Source organism: Erpetoichthys calabaricus, chromosome 6, assembly GCF_900747795.2.
Source record: "Erpetoichthys calabaricus chromosome 6, fErpCal1.3, whole genome shotgun sequence".
Classification (NCBI taxonomy): Eukaryota; Metazoa; Chordata; class Cladistia; order Polypteriformes; family Polypteridae; genus Erpetoichthys; species Erpetoichthys calabaricus.
Window position 1 is genome coordinate 27,532,649 of NC_041399.2, and position 20,433 is coordinate 27,553,081.

The following is a 20,433-nucleotide window of genomic DNA, read 5'->3' on the forward strand; positions in this document are numbered from 1 at the left end:
CCTACTGATCTGTGAAGCTGGTTGGACTGTAAGCCACAGTGGGACACCAGGACTGAACCTGAGGACAACTTAGCACACAAATGAATGTAACATTGAAGTAGTGGCTCTGCTTCAACATTCAGTGTCATTTGTACCCCTGTCTGCACTGCTCATCAATAATTGTCAGGATCTGATTACAATTTAAGGAGCAAAGTCCACAGATATAAGGTGAAACAAAATCAAAATGTTAAAAGAAAGTTGATTGTTTAAAACACATTTCTGAATTTCTTCTAAATGCAAATATCATACTAGAACAACTTTCTAAATGCAAAATAAGAAATGCTAAACCAGTAGATTGATGTGACCCACTGATTTGTGAAACTGGTTGGAATGAAAGCCCCAGTGGGGCACCAGAACTGAACTTGGGAACCCCTGATGTAGAGTTTATCATCTGTAGTTATTTTGGCAGACATGATTTAATTTGGGGGATGCCATATGTAGGATTTCCTAGTTTTTATCACACACTAATGTATACTTCAGCTTCATTTCCGTTTCTGTAATGGACATTGAGGAGCATTCTATTGTTCTTTCATTTTCCAATAACCTATGTATGCTTTTATCATTTTGAGCTGCCTAACTTCTTATTAAAGTATAATATAGCAATAAATAATTCATAAATTTTGTAAACCACTTATGTAATGCAAGCTTATGGGGCATATAATCCAATGCAGAAAAGTAATACGTGATGGTGGCACGGTGGCACAGTGGGGAGTGCTGCTACCTCACAGCTCCAGGACCCCCCAGGGTTCGATCCCCAGTTTATAAAACTCTCCGTGGGTGTTATGCATTGTCCCCATGTCCCTGTCTATTTTTTGACTGGTGACTCTAAGCATGCAATTAGTGTCAACAGAGAAGGACATGAAGGACTGGTTAATACCTGCTTTATACTTTATTTGTCCTCAAAGGGAAATTAAAATGACTTTGTTCCCAGTGCTACTGGAAATGGCTTTGGCTCCCTGTAACCTTGGAATAAACTACGCAGATTACTAGCCAGATAAATAATAAATTCCAGTGGTCTGCATCAAAATCCTCCTCTGCAAAAAATACATTGTACTTTATAGATTTAGGTGTGCTGAATCCATTTCTGAAATTGGAATTTCTTTACCACAAACATTTCTGCCATATATTGGATTCAGTGAAAAAGGCCATTTTGATTTTTCAAAAATTCATTACATTTGTTTTATGGCATAAGTATTTTTTATGCTCAGAATATTATTTGAAATACATTGTGACCTGAAAAATGTCAGTCTTCCTCATTCTTAGTGTTAGTTGAGGTGTAAACAACCCAAAGTCAAGTATTTGCTACACATTTTCTACTCTTTTTTTTTTTCTCACTATTATACCTTCAAAATATCCAGGGATTTATATTTAGAAGGTTAGAAAGATGCCCTTTATTTGTGCAGAAGAGAGAAAGTTGTTATTTAGATGGTTTCTACAGAAATATGTATGGTCAGGTTGTAGCATCCATTGTCTTGATCAAGTAACAGATAAGCAATCAGTAAAAGAACACAAAGCCTTCCTTTACGGAAAAAAGTGTGTGCCAAAATCTACAAGGAACGAGTTGAGGAGCTTCTCTTTCCTACCTAGCACTTGGGTGCAACATGTCCATCCATCCATCCATTGTCCAACCCGCTGAATCCGAACACAGGGTCACGGGGGTCTGCTGGAGCCAATCCCAGCCAACACAGGGCACAAGGCAGGAACCAATCCTGGGCAGGGTGCCAACCCACCGCAGGACACACACAAACACACCCACACACCAAGCACACACTAGGGCCAATTTAGAATCGCCAATCCACCTAACCTGCATGTCTTTGGACTGTGGGAGGAAACCGGAGCGCCCGGAGGAAACCCACGCAGACACGGGGAGAACATGCAAACTCCACGCAGGGAGGACCTGGGAAGCGAACCCGGGTCCCCAGGTCTCCCAACTGCGAGGCAGCAGCGCTACCCACTGCGCCACTGTGCCGCCCTGCAACATGTCTTTAAAATTTAATTTCCTACACTCTCATTTGGAATTTTTCCCCAAGAACAAGGAAGTGGTCTTTGATGAACATGGGAACTTCGTTCAAAATGGAGAGACGCGATAGTGGAAAGTGCAGTGAGTCTCTTAGCAGACATGTGCTGGGAATTACAATGTGAAAAACCTTTGGAGGATTATAAGAGAGAAACAAAAAACTACTTTTTGTAAATAATTGTATTAAAAAGAATTATATGTGTAATTTATATTTTTTTAAGTCTAAATAAGCTTTAAAATATTGTACTTTTATGTGACTACATTTTGTAAATAATTCTATTTAAAACAATTATATGTGTCATTTATGATTTTGTTAAGTCTAAACAGTTAATTTTACAAATATTTACTTTTGTTCTATCAAAAACTTGATGTGATAGAATAATTTTGTTACCAAATTTGGATTCAGCGCACCCAAATCTGTGAAGAACACCTATAGCTTCTTTGTTTTACAGACCAGTGTTATTGGGATATCTAAGCCCACATGTCATCTTTTTCCACAATGGCGGGTTCATTTGCAGCATAATGTAAGGTTTTATACTTTCCATTTTGAGTGAAGGACAGTCAAAAAGGATATTCTATACTAAACATGGCTTCTTTCTTTCCATTTCAGTCAGTGTTTTTATGCTTACCCTTAGATGAGGATATATGCACTCCTCAGCTGACTCTCTGGGAAAATGGCTTGTGATCATCTAGCCTAGAATACAAATGCATAGAAACAAGGCGGGGGGATTGAGGACCTGTTTGTGCAACCACTGTCTGGCTTAAAAATAACATTGGCAGCAATGGAAGCTGATAGCATATGGAATTAAATTCAGGACTTGCTTGCCCACAGACAATCCAGACATGAATCTTGTGAGAGCCCTGCACAATGACCAGCATCGGTGAAGAAGACATTGAGGCGATTGTCTGCTCCAAGCTGCTTGGAAAACGATGGCAGCACAGCTGGCAGACTGTTTGTAAGAAAACCGTGAGGAGGCTAACTTTGTGGAAGACAGGGAGGTGGCCGACTGCTTTGATTGGCTCTAGATGGGATCATCTACCTATCAGAGCTTTTATAATATCATATTTTTTTTCTCTGAATGTTATATTCTATTTTATACTGCGGCAGAAGTGCTGCACATCTGCGAAACTAACTACTGACTGGTCTTGATTGTGATGTGCATATGAGTGCTCCTATGGTGTTTCCACTTGTGCGGAATCAATCAATAAAATAAACAATTCTGAGTAATTAAGGAATACAATTAAGAGTGTTATCCTAAATGGCAGCTGTGTTAACATATTCAGGTGAAAATTATTTCAGTTCTTTTTTGTCACTCTTTAAGCAAGCATCAACGTAATTTTTCCCATAAAGGTGCAATATGCGCATTCTGTTATACTTTACATAAGAAAATGGTACTATTGTTGTCATATTTTAAATTTTGTCATACTATCAGCCTTTACTACATTTGATTAACGTATATATATGTTTTTTTTAGCTTCAATCATTTACAGTAAATGCAAAATTTGAATCGATCCACTCAAGGCAGTATAAGCAAGTACTTTCATCCGCGCATTGAAGAACAAATCAATAGCTCCAAGAAAAATCAAAAAAAAAAAAAATTCCATTGGATTAAAAAAGACATTACAAAGTAAGTGTGCGCTATAAAGTACAGTACATAATTACACTGAGAAGATATAAAAGACAAAGCCAGTTAACCCTTTGTAAATATGTCAAACATGTACTGTAATAGGCATTTTCTGTCCCTGATACAAATGTTGTGATTTGAAAAGCAGTGGCAGTTTACAGTATCACACTTTTAATGTTGAAGCACTCCGTATGTGCTGCAAAATGAAAACCTCTCTCACAGTTTGTGTGACACCCTTGGCAGTAGGTAAATCAAGGACAATTCTACTTTCATACAGTCAAAACCACATTTACTGTTCATGCTGTACATCTGTTTATCAGTATCGGAGGTGCAACACCGCTCTGCACATACGTTCCTAAAAAGGCACAACATTTTCCAGGCCATTCTAATATTTCTTTGAGTTCATTTCTAAATTCCACTTTAGGCTGAACATTTTTTTTTCCTAACTCTGTGAAACAGATGGACTTATCTTTATTTTTCCGAGACCTTTAAAGTAAATTAGTTTCAGTTCGGTCTGTTCGTTTTACTGCTAACAGCAGGTCTTCAACAAACAATGCAGGGAAGTCAGCTTTCCTCCTGGCCCCCTTCTTGCTCGGATGCTGGGTGCTGGTCTGAAGACGTGGTGGTGCTTCTCTCAGCATCATCTCCTTCACCTTGTGAACAAAATCAAAACTAATTGAGTACATTTTAGCATGGCAAAAAAGGAGAAATCACACATTATTAATAAACACATTTATATTTATATATTTCTGTGCATTCTATCAATTTTCCACCTTTGATTTCATGACCCATCTCAGTATAATTGACAGAAAGGAAGACACCAGCCTCTTTGCTTGTAATGAGCAAACAGAACTATGATGCCCTGTGCAATGGAACCACTTATACTGACTCGGACTCCCGGCATCTGGAGTCATAAAAGAACGGATCAGTGGTGAAGAGAAATGAGACACAAATATTTTGTGAAAAACAAAATATAGACAAATTACTTACAAGAAAATATAATTACAGTATATAAACAGCTCACTGCAAGAACATGAATAAAAATAAGCAAAAATAAATGCAGAGGCTATATATTGTAGCGATCCTTTGAAGGAACAACACAGGACACCAGGTAAGCATTAGTGGATGCTGGAGCACTTTACTTTAATTATGCAACGCCATCCCAAACGCGGTTTCACTCTTGTCAGCCCGATGCTAAGGTCCCGGATACACCATCAAAGCAAGAAAATTACTAGCGCCTATGGCCTCACTCACTGCTCAAGCTAGCACTGTTCTTCACCGATCTCTCACTATTCTGTCTCCACTATCCACTAGAATCTCTTGTGCTACTCAGCCACTAGATCTTCTTGTGCCCCTGGGCCCCTCCCCCTCGACATTTGCCGTTATTTTGTCTTATATCTGAAAGGCTGCAGTTCAAATGCTTCTTTTCTGCTCGTGCTGTGGAAGCACAGGGAGGGGAAGCCCAGCCCAGTTGCACCACATTAATTAAAGTGGCTCCAAATCATAGGTGATGAAAAAGAAGAAAGACAAAAGGAATCTTCTTCCTCCTTCCGCTAACACAGTTCATGAAAGGACAGATAGCAAAGCAATCAAAAATCAAAAAGTGAAATAAACAGCCACAAAAGTAATCTCTCGATTATATCAAAAAATCTTGGGACGAGACTTTTTCAGAGAGACGAGACGTGACTTTCTCAGAGAGACACTTTCACGTCCCGCGAGAAAAAGAGTAGATGACAAAGTAGAACGTCGTAAAGAATTCAAAAACGTTGGTGCGATACACATGAAGAGCAGGTTAGAGATAATGGAAGTACGAAAATTCGAAAGTCTCCAAAAAATGATAGTAAAGATCGCAATAGCACAAACAAACAAAATTATTACTCCGTGAAACAACGGAACAGCGAAAAGAGATCGAATATATTGTTCAGATTTAAACTTTAAGTCAGAGACTTGTAGATCGTCTAATTCATGTTGCCATCAGGGAAAAGCAGTGTTTCTTCCTAATGAAGAGGCGTATGCGCGAGAATTAAAAGATTTGCTGTTTGGTGAAAGTGAAATCCACATACGCTGTCACGCTTGGATCACAGAGTTGCACAGATACACAGGAGATTTTAGAGACATTATTCAAACACTTCAAACAAACATAAGTCTCTTTCAGGAGTGAATCGAGCTCCGTATGTAGTCAGAAGGGACAGTTCTGTCTCTCATTTAAAATAATAGAAAATCTCCCTCTTCATAGGGGAGCGCCTCGGAAGCAGGACCCCTCACAGGAGCAGAGGATGTCTGGGGGACAAGAGAGACAAGGCAGTGAGACAAAGAACAGCTGCTGTTTAGGCTTTTAAATATTTGAAGTGCCGCGCAAGATGCAGATCAAGCGGAATGATAGCAGCAGCAAGCCAGGAGCTGATCGAGCAAAGAGGAGGTAAAAAAAAAACTATTTTATTTCCCATTGTATCATCGTTTAACAGGGGGTTTCGGAGGAGCTACCGCCTTTCCATGGGGTGCGTTCAGCCCCCTCTTCACAACATGAGCGGCAGAGACACGAAGTGGCTGGCGCGTAGCGCAGGTGGGAGTTAGGGGGTTTGGCGAGCGAAGCAAGCAGGAGGAAAAACCCTCCTGTTACTGCGCCAAACACTAACGTAGCTCCATTTTTCTCACCAGAATGACAAAAGACAAACTCAGCTGGTAGCTCTTCTGTTTTATACTCAGACCAAGGCCTGAGTATAAACAGTCCCATTAAACTTCTGCCATCCTTTGCTAATCATCAAAGAGATTGCAATGTCACTGTCACATAACCTTCTTAGCAGGTGAATGCATTCTATATCTTTATATCATCATTCATGCATGCATACATGAGAAGTACTACTTCTCTCAGGTCAATTTTCATCAACTTCTCCTGGGACCTGAACTTACAATCGGTGTATGTGCCCTGTCCTTGCCAGTAAATATGTGAACTACACCGACTAAGTGGACATTCTTTCTTCTGCAGCAGCAGGGAAATTTTACTCAGGGTACTTGCTACCCAGTAGGCCTCCAAAACTCACATGAAGGCTGAGTGTCCCTCCACCTGAAGCAGGACCTTGTATAGCTGCCCAGCTGTTTCTTCCTTTTCAACACCACCTCAGTTACCCAAGGTAGGTGCTGCATCAATAATTATACATGGAAAGCAAATCTATAAATAATTAATGCTCAACAAAACTTAGGCCCTAAAAACTATGGTTTTTCTCAGGTTTTATCTATAAACTTGAATGCTAAGCCTATCACGGCTGTATATCTGAAATACGAATTGATGAGCTCATGCATTGGGATGCCAGTGATCACATGGTAGCAGTACACAACACAACCAGATAAATAAATAAAGAAGATTACGACAGTGAAATCAGAGAAAAAAAGCCTAACAGACAACATAATTGATGGTCTAGCACACACATATATAGGTTACATGAGCATCTTGACAGAGAAGTAAACTGAGAGAAGGGTAATAAAGTCAAGTAGAACTAAAAGCCTTCCTGAACAGATGAGTTTTGAGTTGTTTTTTAAAAGAATTCATGGAGTCAGCTGACCTGATTAATTTTGGTAGGTCATTCCAGAGTCTGGGCGCTATACAGCTGAAGGCCCTGTCACCCATGGAGTGTAGATTAGTGTGGGGTACAACAATATTACCAGAATCAGAGGACCTTAGTGGGCGGGCAGGCACATAGTGATGGAGAAGGTCACTGATGTAGTTTGGCGCAAGGTTATTTAGGGCTTTGTAGGTTATTAGTAGGATTTTATATTCGATTCTGTAAGACACAGGGAGCCAGTGAAGACGGAGCAGGATGGGTGTCATGTGCTCACTCCTGCTGGTTCGAGTAAGGACTCTTGCAGCTGAGTTTTGAATAAGCTGGAGCTGTGATATAAAATTAGAAGGGGCACCTGACAGTAGGGAATTGCAATAATCGATGCAGGATGTGATAAAAGCATGGACAAGTTTCTCAGCGTTAGAAAAGGAGAGGAAGGAGCGAACACGGGATATGTTACGGAGGTGAAAGTAAGAAAGTTTCTTAATGTGATTTATGTGGGCAGAATAAGAGAGAGAGGAATCAAAAATGACACCAAGAGGGCAGAGGACAGAGCCCTGAGGAACTCCTTGTGTGACTGGCACTGAGCTGGATCTGCTGTTGCCAAGACTAACAAACTCTCACCTGTCAGTCAGATAGGACTTGAACCACTGGAGGGCAGTGCCAGAGATACCCAGCATGTTCTCCATTCTGGACAGTAGAATGTCATGTCTGACAGTGTGCTGCACTGAGGTCTAATAGTATTAATATGCTGGTTTGTCCAGAGTCTGCTGCCATAAGCAAATCATTGGTTACCCGTAGCAGAGCAGTTTCACAGCTGTGCCGTGCCCTGAAACCAGACTGAAAGGGTTCCATCAAGTTATTAGAGGTCAAGTAATTGGTGAGTTGGGAAGCTACAACATGCTTGAGAACTTTTGACAAGAAAGGTAAGTGGGAAATAGGCCAGAAATTGTTAAGATTGTCAGCATCAAGACCAGACTTTTTTAACATTGGGGTAACAGAAGCAATTTTAAAAGTGAGCGATACAAACCCAGTGTCGAGGGATGAGTTTATTATTGTTGTAACAGTCGGGATTATGGCATGAAGGCAGGATTTAAGTAGTGTGCTGGGGATGGGGTCCAGTACAGAAGTAGTCAGTCTCATCTTACAAAGCAGGTCATTAACAAAAGCAGATGTGACTGGTGAGAACTTAGAGAAGGAGCTGGATGGAGTGGGAAAACAGGGAGAGATATAAACAGATGATGTATTTATGTTAGTTGAATTATTTAGATCGTTAATTTTGTTACGGAAAAAGTGGAGGAATTCCTCACAGACTTCAGTAGAAGAAGTAGTTGGGCCAGATGTGGGTTCGAGTAGTTTATTAACTACAGAGAACAAAACCCTTGGGTTACTTAATGATACGTGATTCATTTTTCTACCTTTGTGGATCTCCAGCTGCAAATATATTTATATATATATATATATATATATATATATATATATATATATATATATATATATATATATATATATATATATACAGTACATATACACATATACACCTACTATATATACTGTGCATAACATATATATTTGTTATTATGACTAGATGTTCAGTAACCTTATGCTTTTGATCCGTGGCTAGAAGCTCTCCCTGAATCTACTGGTGTGTGTACCACTGGCTTTGTACCACTTGCTGAAAGGCTGGAGTGAAAAAAGTGACTGTGCAGGATGGTTGACCTCTTTAATAATCCTCCACAGATTTTTATTATTTTGAGCCAAACAGGTGCCATATTTTTTCCTCTTTTGTCATTATTGTGTATGTGCTAAGAGATACCAGTTGAGTATTTTCCTGTTACTATATATACATATGGCTAGAAACCAAAGAAGCATTAAAACAATGGCACAGTAGACAACACCACTGCCTCTTTGTGACTGGGGCCCATGTTCTACTGTGGTCTGTGTCATTTTGGGAGATAAACTGTCCGTGCTCCTTGTGTTCATGTGTATTTTCCTCACACTGTCCAAGAACACGCTCACGTGCAAGTGTGTATTTGTGAGTGTGTTTTTGTATGGTTTGCAAAGGAGTGGGTGCCCATTGAGGGTTGTTTCATGTCAGCTCCCATTGTGTTAGAAAAGTCTTTTTTTACTTGCAATCCAAACATGAATGATGTAAACATGTCAAAAATGGTAAAGGGTTTCCAGGACATACACACCATTAAGATAGCACAGAGAGGATGAGATCCCTTGGGGTACTTCTAGATGGCATACAAAAATTGTGAGAGGGAGAGAAAAAGAGACCTGTACCTTAAAGAAGAGAACAATTCAAATAGGAATGCCAATGTGGAAAGACAGAAGCTGCTTGCTTGAGTATGGGGTGTAAAGGAAACCAGTACAACCAATGGAGTGCAGTGGATTGGGTAGAAGTATGCAATGTTCACTTTGGACGCTTGAGGGCAAGCAACCCAGATGATATTAGGAATGATAGACACTCTGATTAGAACATGGGACAAAGGAGAGCTAACAGAAGGTTGCAATAACTTTGTGGTAGGTTCTATTGAGGAGCACCTTCTCCTATAGGCCTAGTTCATTTTTGCATGGGACCACCTCTGACTGCGTTGTCTTATAATGCTATCAGGTCACCTAAAACAAAAGGTACTAACCAACCTGTCAGGTGCTTTTCTTAATGAGAGATAGGAAGAAATGTCAAGATCCGTTATAAAGCTGTTATCAATCTCACTCTACATATTATACCCAGTGTATTGAACCCTAGGGACCGCTAATAGCACACTGCCTGTCTTTTATCTTCAAACCTTTACTTCAACCCACCTTTAACATCAATAGAGTACAACACCTGAGTGTGCTCAAGTGCCTTTAAAGGAGTGCAGCAGGACAAGAAAAGGACAGTCCTGCACTATGCTACACTGAATGATAATAATCTATTTTTAAGCTTTAACATGTAAATATATTTATTTGCATTAAAACTAATAGCAGTAGATATACGGCGATACACAGAAGCATACAACCTGGTGCTCTAAGTCTTCATTCAGTCCAAGCAGAAGTGGTAAGATGCTGGATCTTAAGAGGCATCCTCTATTCTTGCTGGTTATGTGTTCTCAAACAAAGCAAGGATATAGTGAGCAAAGGAGAGAGGAATCTTTGGTAGTTTTAAAACAGCAGCTGAAATAGATGGGAAATCTGGTCCCTCCAGTATTAGCTCAGGCCTTCTCTCACCCAAACAAGATATACACATACCCATAGCACACTCTGGTAGCACAGCATGTTGGCATTAACAATTCCAGTTTCTAACAGCACATGAAAATGCTTCTTACATTGGTTTCACCAGAAGGCTGAAGGTTAGTTTTCTGAGATTCTCTGGTAAATAAACTCTAAAATCCTGCTTAGTGTTTCCAACTCACCCAGCAAACACTGAACTTCTGTTCATTGACCAGACTTGAGACAAAGAAGCCAAAAGGTCTCATACTTGAACAGTTCGAAATATCTCCTGTACGCTATAGAAATGAGGGCCTGGCAAAAAGTGACCCAGAGAGAATTTTTAAAACTGCTTTAACGCAGACAAGAAATGTACAGTAACATAATGCAAGTTGTGTTTTTGTGCAATATTTAGCTTGTTAATACTGACCTTTTTTAGCAAGATCAAGCTCTGATAATTTCAATGACAAGTCCTCGGTGTCTGTTTCACTTGAAGACCCAAGAATGTCATGCAGGGCATTCCTTCTTCCTGTTCTTCCAGATGCAATGAAATCTGCATATGTAGACTCAACATCAGTCATTGCTGAGACGTTTCAACATAGCAGTACCTGTAAATAAGGTCAAAATGAAAAATTGTATGATTTTTTTTTCAGTGAGACTTGATTTGATATACTTTATTAATCTCTAAGGAGGAAATTGTCTTTTCACATGACCTTTTTGGAGACAGAGCATTGGTTCAGCCATTGTACAGCACCCCAGAGCAATTTTTCAGGTTAAGGGCCTAACGGAGGTGATACGTTCTTCTTCAATTACTAGTAAATTATGACTTTGAACTATACACAACAATGGAGTATGTTGAATAGTCATCTTACCAATATATGCTCTTACTGTAGAAAAAAATTCATTGTCCAATAATTTGAGATTTGTTAGTCACTTTTCCAAGTAAATAAATGTAGATAAAGCTGCTTGTCTTTGCTAGTTCATAATCTATATTATATAATGCAAAGCTGGCTGACTGACTCACTAATTCATCAACAAAAACACTCCTTCCCATCTGCTTAAAGAGCTAAAATTTGGCAGGATGGTATGTCCAGGGCAGTAGGTATTCACTAGGAAAGACCATTTCGATATATCAATATTCAGGGGTAACCCCCAAAATGTAAAAAATTCTTAGCCTGATTTGATTGAAATTTGGTGATGTTACAGAAAAAAGAAAATTAGCCAAGCAGTGTTTTAGTATTTGTTGATAATTATTAATATTATGCTAACATACCAGCTCTGCAAGGGGCCTCATGGTGGGGCAGTGGTAGCGCTGCTACCTCGCAGGTAGGAGACCCGGGTTCACTTCCCGGGTCCTCCCTGCGTAGAGTTTGCATGTTCTCCGCGTGTCTGCGTGGGTTTCCTCCAGGTGCTCCCACAGTCCAAAGACATGCAGGTTAGGTGGATTGGCGATTCCAAATTGGCCCTAGTAGGTGCTTGGTGTGTGTGTGTGTGTGTGTGTGTGTCCTGCGGTGGATTGGTTCCTGTCCTGTGCCCTGTGTTGGCTGGGATTAGCTCCAGCAGACCCCCATGACCCGGTGTTTGGATTCAGCGGGTTGGAAAATGGATGGATGGACAAGCTCTGCATTGTGCTGAAAGTGGGTGGACGATCAATTGAAAAATGGGTGGTGTCCTGGACAAGAGAAAAGAGACATGACTACATTTGGTGTGTACAGTGAAACTTAAAACCAAAGAAGAAAGTCTGATGAAGCTCAAAGGTTAGCAAGCGCGCTATAACTCTCCAGTGCGGGTGTCATGTGCTGTGGTTGTGAGCGTAAGTGTGGCTTTACAGGAAGCAGAAAGGGAGAGAGAGAGAGAAGTAGAGGTGGAAGTGATGCCCTCAGATCCATGACCAGCCAGGAGCAACACAGTAGCATAGTGAGTAGGGTAGAGGCTTCACAGGCTTAACCACCGATCTATTGCGCCCAGTCTCTGATCATTTTCTCAATTAAATACATGAGCAAATAGTGTTAAGCCCCTGATCTTTATACAATATAGCCCCTTATGAATATTACACCATTATATAACTATGTGCGAAAGCCCAAAAGAATACCAACCCTCCCTCTCTTCAATTAATATACAAGTAACAGTAAGGGCTAAGACATTGATACCTGTACATTGTAAAAAATGCTCCTGGATTTCAAGGATTTAAACTTGGTGGGTCCCTTACAAGCTACTCCATTGAAACATATTGTATATTGGAATCCATAGACTTTGGAATGGAACTCTCCCTCTGAAATGTTTTATATTTACTTGCATTGAATGGAGATGCTCTACCATCCACTCCTCTCTCAAAATTCACATCTGCATACTTTAGAGGAAGAGGGCCCTCAATCATTTAAGAAGCCACCAAAACATAGTACCCACAGTTATCTTCTTCTATTTCAAGCACTAGAGAAAACAGCCCCAACAATAAAAACATCCAAATCATTGCTTAGGTCACCTAAACAACCAGCCTGTAAACATCATTGCTGTTTGTTAGAAGTTACAGTAAAATGTGATTCCCTATTAGCACTTTATTCTCTGAATATTATTATAGCAAAATAAAATACAAGCTTGAACATGCAACTGAATAAAAACACAAAAAAATACTTGACTGAACGACATTAAGCAAAAGAAAATTGTAAACAACTAATGAGGATAATACTATGTACTCAAATTTCACAATATTCCTACTGATTACCTGTTTCAGTTCAAAAGAATACACCCTCCTGTGTTTTACAATGACCATCAAAAAAAGCCAAGTCACTAGGAAAAGCAGAAACTGGTCTGATGCAGGAATGTTTTACTCCTGTGCAGTAGTCCAATGACCTAATAAAATTATTATTATTTCACTAGGGAGCTCCGCCTCCTGCTCGCTTCGCTTGCCCACCCCCAGGTTTGGTTTACCAGATAAACAATTGAAAGAGACTGTTATTTTCATGGGAATTGTTACGTATGCATTATTTTCACTTTTACTTTAAAACTTTAGTAAAAACAATATTTGGAATGAACTTTTCTTCAAGATCACATTGAATTTTGATTCTGTGTTTGGACTTACGTTGTGACAACGCAACGTATAACTGCCTGTGAGTGAATATCGTTTCTTTCTCTCTAATAAATAAAGCAGCTTTTTCGAATGTTTGTCCATGCTCTTTCTTCTTCGCTTTGTCGTTTACGTATCATCAAGAACATATAAAATGATTGTCCTGATAAAATTTATAAGAGCTGAGAGTGCAGGAAGTGTGTCTGCCAAAAACATTCATACAACCTAGGTTAGATGACCGTGATCTTGTTTGAAAATATTTGTAAGTAGGGCGTGACTTGAAAGAATCTCAAGTTAAAAAGTCTCCATCTCACGGGACTTCATAACACGCCAACATTTTTGGAATCTTTTAATTCTCGCTGGAAACACAAATTAGACGATCTAGAAGTGTCCGACTTAAAGTTTAAATCTGAACAATGTATTCGATCTCTTTTCGCTATTCCGTTATTTCACCGAGTAATAATTTCCGTTTGTTTGCGGTAATGCGATCTTTACTATCCTTTTTTGAGACTTTCGAATTTTCGTACTTCCATTACCTCTAACCTGCTCTGCATGTGTAGCGCGCCAACATTTTTAAATTCTTTATGACGTTCTACTTTGTCATCTACTCTTTGTCCTTTATTTCCGGCCCCGGGCGTGGTTAAATCTCTTTCTCGCAGGACATTTAAGTGTCTCTCTGAGAAAATCATGTCTCGTCTTCTTCCAAGATTTTTTTTTTAATAGAGAGATATTTGTCTGGCACCTTTATCAAAGATGACATTTCAGATACAATTGGTTTAATTTCTTTAATTTGTCCAATTGGAGCACCGGCAGGTGAAGCAACTTGTTCATGGTCACACAGTTTCGCTACCAGGATTTGAACCCACATCCTCAGGGTAAAATCCTAGGATCAAAGCTGCGCCACACTGCCTTCCAATAAAATCAGTCCTTGGTTAATGACAAATATTCTATACCAAAAGCACTTAGTTGGATAGTACTTCTGATACATCCAATTAACCAATGGTGCCATAACTGAGGCCCACTGTCTTAGGAAATTTCATGGGCAAAGCCAGATAACACAACTATAAAATATAATTTTGATCAGGTTACAAGATACTTTTTTTTCCTAGACCTATATTTTAAAGACACTCCTGATCATTGGTAGCCATAGGTGAGGAACACTGAATAGTCTTCATACACATATTAAACTACATGTTAAATAACAAGACTGGAGGTATAAGAGAATTTAGATTTTTAATAAATTTGCAAACCTTTCTGAAAACATGTTTTCACTTTGTCATTATGGGTGTTGAGTTTAGACTGATGGTCAAAAATGCAAAATTATCCATTTAAAAATAAATCCACCATACAATAAAGTGTACAGAAAGTGAAGGGGTCTGAAAACGTTCAATGTACATAGGAAAAAATGTGGTTAGGACTGCTAAAGGGTTAGAAAACGAGATCAGGATGATCAGTAAACCAACAACGAAAGGAACAAGACATGAATAAAGAGTCAAAGGCAAAAAAAACAAAAACAAAACCTGATGCTAACACCTACTAGGAAGTAAAGCTACCAACACAAGAGAGAATTTCAAGATGTTGTGTATCCACCGAGGGACAACCCATTGTGCAACCACCACCACATTTAAAGTGTTATTTCCGTGATGTCATCAGGGCAACAGTCATGGTCACGTGAAGCATCTAAAATGTCTCATGAAAACAAACAAAATAGAGACAGAAATAAAGCTAAACTTTGTCAAAAGAATCAAAGTGAAAAATAAATTGGAAAATCAGAACCCTAATAGCCAATAAAAAAAAACTCACAAAACATGCCAAAATAAACACATTAAAGGTGTTAAATATCACAGGAGTCCCAAGTGGTGTGTTGCCGGTTGAGTATAAAGTAGGAGATGTCTCTGAACATATTGAGAGGCCCCTTACTGTTCATGTCAAAACAAATCATGTTGTTCAAAACTTATAGTGCAGGACAGAGGGGCACTGTGACAGTCCAGGTCAGGTCCACCTTTCCTGGTTGCTTCCAGGAGCCTCTTGAACCACTGATAACATACCTGAGGACGAGCTGGGCAAATGAGATCACACAGCCAGCAACGGTTTGGTGCAAAGTGTTTTGTACTTTTATTTAAAAAAAAAAAAACAAGCAAACACTGTCCCAAGAGTGCAGTGCAGGTCTTCTTCATAATAAATAAATAATTCACTATAAAAGCAGTGTCCATGTGCAGGTTATCCAAATAAATATTCCAAATAAAAAGAATTACAGCAGGAAACCATTCTAAAAACATAAAATCCCAGGGGCATCTTATTATCTCCTCAGCTTACCCCAGATGGGATCCTGCAGCCAGAGGAGAAGTCCTTCTGTCAGGCACAGCCAACCTTTTCACTGACTCGAGCCCCGGCCGCTGTCAAAGGCACCCAACAGGGCGCTATGCCTCACCTCACTCCTCCAACTCCTGCTGTCACTCCTCGGCTTTACACAAGAACCCTCCTGAGCAACGATCACTCCAGCTACCACAAGATGATTAATTGAAGTGACCCTCTTCGGCCTCCACAAGCGTCAACCATGCGCTCCTTGTCTGGGCTCTCTACCCATCTGCCTACCTCCTTTCTACAGCATGCTAGGATCACCCAATCCTTCTGCCTATGGCCTTCTTTTCTTTCAACCTCTGTCTCTCTTTTCTCTCTTTCTTTTTTCTCCCCATTTTTTTTATATAGGCTCCCTTTATAGCCCCATTTGGGTGCAGGTGCTGTCCTCCACCTGTGAAAGACCCGCTCATATTTGCACATGAATACGCGATCAGCCAAGCACTCCAATCAACCTGCTCCGGGACTCGATTATTTATTAAAATCATGCTTTGCCACAGACCTCTTATCACAAGCACACATTTAAGGAACACTTTTAGGAACAGACTGGGTCTGTACCTTCCAGATGATGATGGAAGATGATGGACACTGATACTCTGTACTGAGAAAGAGTGCAATCAGATTAGACAAACGAGAGGATGTGAAAGGAAAGCCTTAAGACATGTTAGGTTTACAAGCTCAGAAACTGATAGTAATATTAATGAATATGTTCAAGGTGGGAAAACTTACAATAAAATGCACAAATATCCAAAGAATCAGTCATTAGGAAAAAAAAAACAACCACTGAATCGGTGTAGTAATTAAAATTTTGGTATCTTTCAGTGAGCTTATGAGAAGCTAAGAAATATAAACAAGGAGGCCTCAACTCGAAGTGTTACAAATTCTTCTCATTTTCATGCATTGATAAATTTCCAAAACTAAAAACTAACAGTTTCGGTTGTCTTCATCAGGCTCCTTCTTAACTACTTTAAAGCTTTGTACTGACCTGAACTTTTCCGTCCATCCGCCTGATCAAAAGTAAACAGCTTCAGGCAGATTTCTCCCGAGTGATTCTCTCTGACACTTGTATTATATTACATGGCAGATCCAATCGTGTTTTGTTCTTTTGTGCTCTTATGTTTCGAGCCAAGTTTAAAGTTCTGCATAAAAAAAATAGACTAAAAGTTGACAGCTTAGAGCGTGCACAGGTATAATAATCGTGCACTTCTAAAATTGTGACTTATATTTAAGGGATTGGTTTAGCTTAATTCTTGTACAGACATTACTTTTTTATGTTACTGCTGGCATCTCCCACAATCCAGTGCTCATTTCTATTTCGGGACGATGGTATCACCCCCTTTCTCAGCCCCGACAGCTGTCTCCATAAGTATGCTTCAGACCCTGAAAACAGCAAAGCTTCCATAGCAAGCTTCAGCTAAAATGGACACCAAATGCCTCTTTTTAGGACTGATGGTAAAACACAATATACTGTTATCATTTCATATGAAAAGACACTCCTTATCTAAACGCTGATTTTTCAGTGGTTGGCACAATTTACAATCTCTGACACTCTGACACCTAGATCAAGAAATATGTGCCGAAAAAAGCTGTGATTATGAATGTTGAAAACAGTTTTTGCAATCCTTTATATATAAGCTCAATCATGGGAAAAAGAAAGTGCACCCTCCTTAAGTTCTGTGATTTTATTAATTGGGGTCTACATCACAACTGTTTTATCATCACTGATTTTTATAAACAGAGAAATCTAAACTCTGGTGACACATACAACATGAAGGATAGCGCTTTGAGTACTGAGAAAAGCGCTATATAAATGTAATGAATTAATGAATTAATGAATTAATTAATTAACAGATTCCAATAAGTTGTTTTTTTCCCCAAATAAATAAGCAAATTTATATTTTAGCAACCACCTTTTTAGATACAATTTTATTAAATTGTCCCCAGGGGGTAATTCGTTTTTTTCTAGAAGCTCTTTAAATAAATATATACATACATACATACATAAAATAACAGATAAATAAAAAATATTTATTATATTATTTATTATATTTTTAATATTGATATATGTACTGTTTATATTATTATTTAATATATATATGGTCTACAGAAGGAATGTTTCACTCATGGCCAGTTGTATCAAGCAAAAAAGTAAATAAATAAATATTGCATGCAGAAAAACATTCAATTAGTTACATAGTATTTGTGATACATCTGATTAACCAACAGTACTATAATTGAAGCCCATTGTCTTAGGAAAAATTCCCAGGTGAAGTCAGGTAACAAAGCTGATAAAGTTATAAAATAAAACCTACAGATTTCTAATTTTGTGCAAAAGACGACCTTTTGCATTTTGTGAATTTTCTTTTTTTCCAAGTAAATTCACACAAGCAGCTGCAGCTTATTCTGTCAGAACTGACTAAAAACAAGCCAGCAAATGGGATTTAACAGGTAATGCTAGGGAACACTCATACACACACGCATGCACACACAGGCGCACACCCACGCATACACGCGCGCGCATGCACACACAACTTATAGGTGGCAGCCACTAAATGGGATTTAATGGACAACGCTAGGGAACACTCATACACACACGCACACACACACACACATAACTTATAGGTGGCAATTATCCTTACATCTGAATAAAAGTTAATTCTACCCATACTCCCAGCTATACTTTTTCATGCTTTAAAACACAGAATACAAATTGTCAAAAGCACAACTTTAAAAGAATATATAATTATCAGAAAAGACATCTGAATAACTCATCATAGGTGCAGTACGATTAATTTAATGATAAATACATGCTTTAAGTTAAGTACATAATTACAGTCAAATCAAATGTAATTCCAAGACAACTCCACCTTTATTAATGCCTACAGTATTAGGTTAATAATAAATATAAATCACATACTTTATACATAAGAGCTAAAACAATAATTATGTTATCTGTTTTACCTTTTCTATAGAAACCTGATATTCTTAAGGTTTGTATTATTGTTCAATGAGTTTTAAACCCATAGAGTAGCGGCGATTAATTCTACTTAATAGGAGACCTGTGTGGAACTTGACGGCAGGGCACGTCATCCCTCCAAGCTCTCTGCAATCATTTTGAATGGCTGAGGAATATGGCAGTTTCAACTCGAGCTGCCCACCTCTTTGTGTCAGTTCTTTTCAGTGGGATGAGACAGTATCGATCGACTACAAGCTTCAGCCTGTTAAAATGACCAATGTTGTCTGCCTGCAAAGACAACTGCGGAAAAACTTCATTGTCCAGATGTGCAAAGCTAATACAGAGGGAGATCTGTGCACACAGACTCAAGGTTGTCATGGCTGCCCAAGGTGCACCAATCAAGTACTGACTTTAAGGGATGAATACTTTTGTGCTTTATACTTGTAGTTAATTTAGATCATTTTCACACCACGCCAGTTTTGACCCGTCAGTCTAACTCACCCACATTGTTTTCAGGATGTGGAAACAAACTGAAGTACCCAATGTAACCCCAAAAAGGAAGATAGAAAGAACATGAAAACTCAACTGAAACAGTGACTAGGTTGGGCCTTGAACCCAGTTTCCTTTAGCTGTGAGGCAGCACTGAAGTCCCCAAATTGATGAACAAGTACTGACGACAGAAAATGGTGACAACACCATAAAAACACCACAATAACTCCAAGGAGAATTATCTATACTATTCCATTAGATACTCCAAATCTGAATGAATGGGAGATAACTGGAAAGTGTGTCGTAGGATTAAAAAGGCTGGTGAGCTCTACTCAAGAAGGGCTTAGAATGACTCAGAAGAATTTCCAGAAATTGCAAGCTACTTGCCTACAAGATAAAAAGAAAAGCCAGTCAAAGATCACGCCATTGATTCCCACACAATTTAAACATCAACAGGAGCAGAAAGCACTGTATAGACTAAAAGGAATGCTTATGAGGGTCTGCATTAGAAAGACAATTTTTAATCATCATGAGAAGAGCTATTTCTTTAACATGTCCACAAAATAATGTGTACTGAATGTTTTGGAAATTATTATTATTTGTGAAACAGGAACAATTGTCATTTTAGAAATACTTAAAAAAATGATTGTGGCCAGGTGCAGGAATGACAGGTTGCAGAAAGGAGGAATAGATGGGACACCAACTGGGTCATCCCAGTTAATTGAATGTCGAAAGTCCAAGAAAAACACGCTTCTTGGCGTCTGTAATATGGGCAAAAAATGGGCAAATAACAACAAAAGTATTCGGTTCTTTGCCATAAAATTGAAGGTCATTTACTAGAGCCTTATCATGGTGGGTCTCTTTGTTTGCCTCCTTCCAGGCAGCCGTGCTTTTTATATCACACAAACCAGAAGGTGTGGTGCTAAATGCCCTCATTGGGTGGTTTCTTGGAACTACAAAGAGAGAAGGAGAAGAAAATGTTAGTGACAGCGCCCCCCTCACTCTGGTGGGTCATCACATACCTCGATTGAGCCCGAGAGGAGATGCTGTGACACACATGAGTGATGCAATACATACGGAACATGAAGCAAAGTTGGAAGAACAGAAATAAGAGTGAATAGATAGATGTGTGGAAC

General features: G+C 39.1%; 1 protein-coding gene across 2 annotated transcripts in view; it reads right to left on the reverse strand.

Moving 5' to 3' along the window:
• Positions 1-2,525: 2,525 nt before the first annotated feature.
• Positions 2,526-20,433, reverse strand: part of pkia (cAMP-dependent protein kinase inhibitor alpha) — a 46,790-nt gene continuing 28,882 nt past the window's right edge. The window contains exons 1-3 of one of the 2 annotated variants that reach the window (XM_028803437.2): positions 16,838-16,999; positions 10,861-11,038; positions 2,526-4,334 (exon numbers count right to left, since the gene is read on the reverse strand). In XM_028803437.2, the coding sequence (XP_028659270.1) occupies positions 4,246-4,334; positions 10,861-11,011 (240 nt within the window). In that variant the 5' untranslated portion in view covers positions 11,012-11,038; positions 16,838-16,999 and the 3' untranslated portion in view covers positions 2,526-4,245. Of the gene's footprint in view, positions 4,335-10,860; positions 11,039-16,837; positions 17,000-20,433 lie in introns of those variants that run through there. The other variant, XM_028803439.2, reaches the window with a different exon arrangement.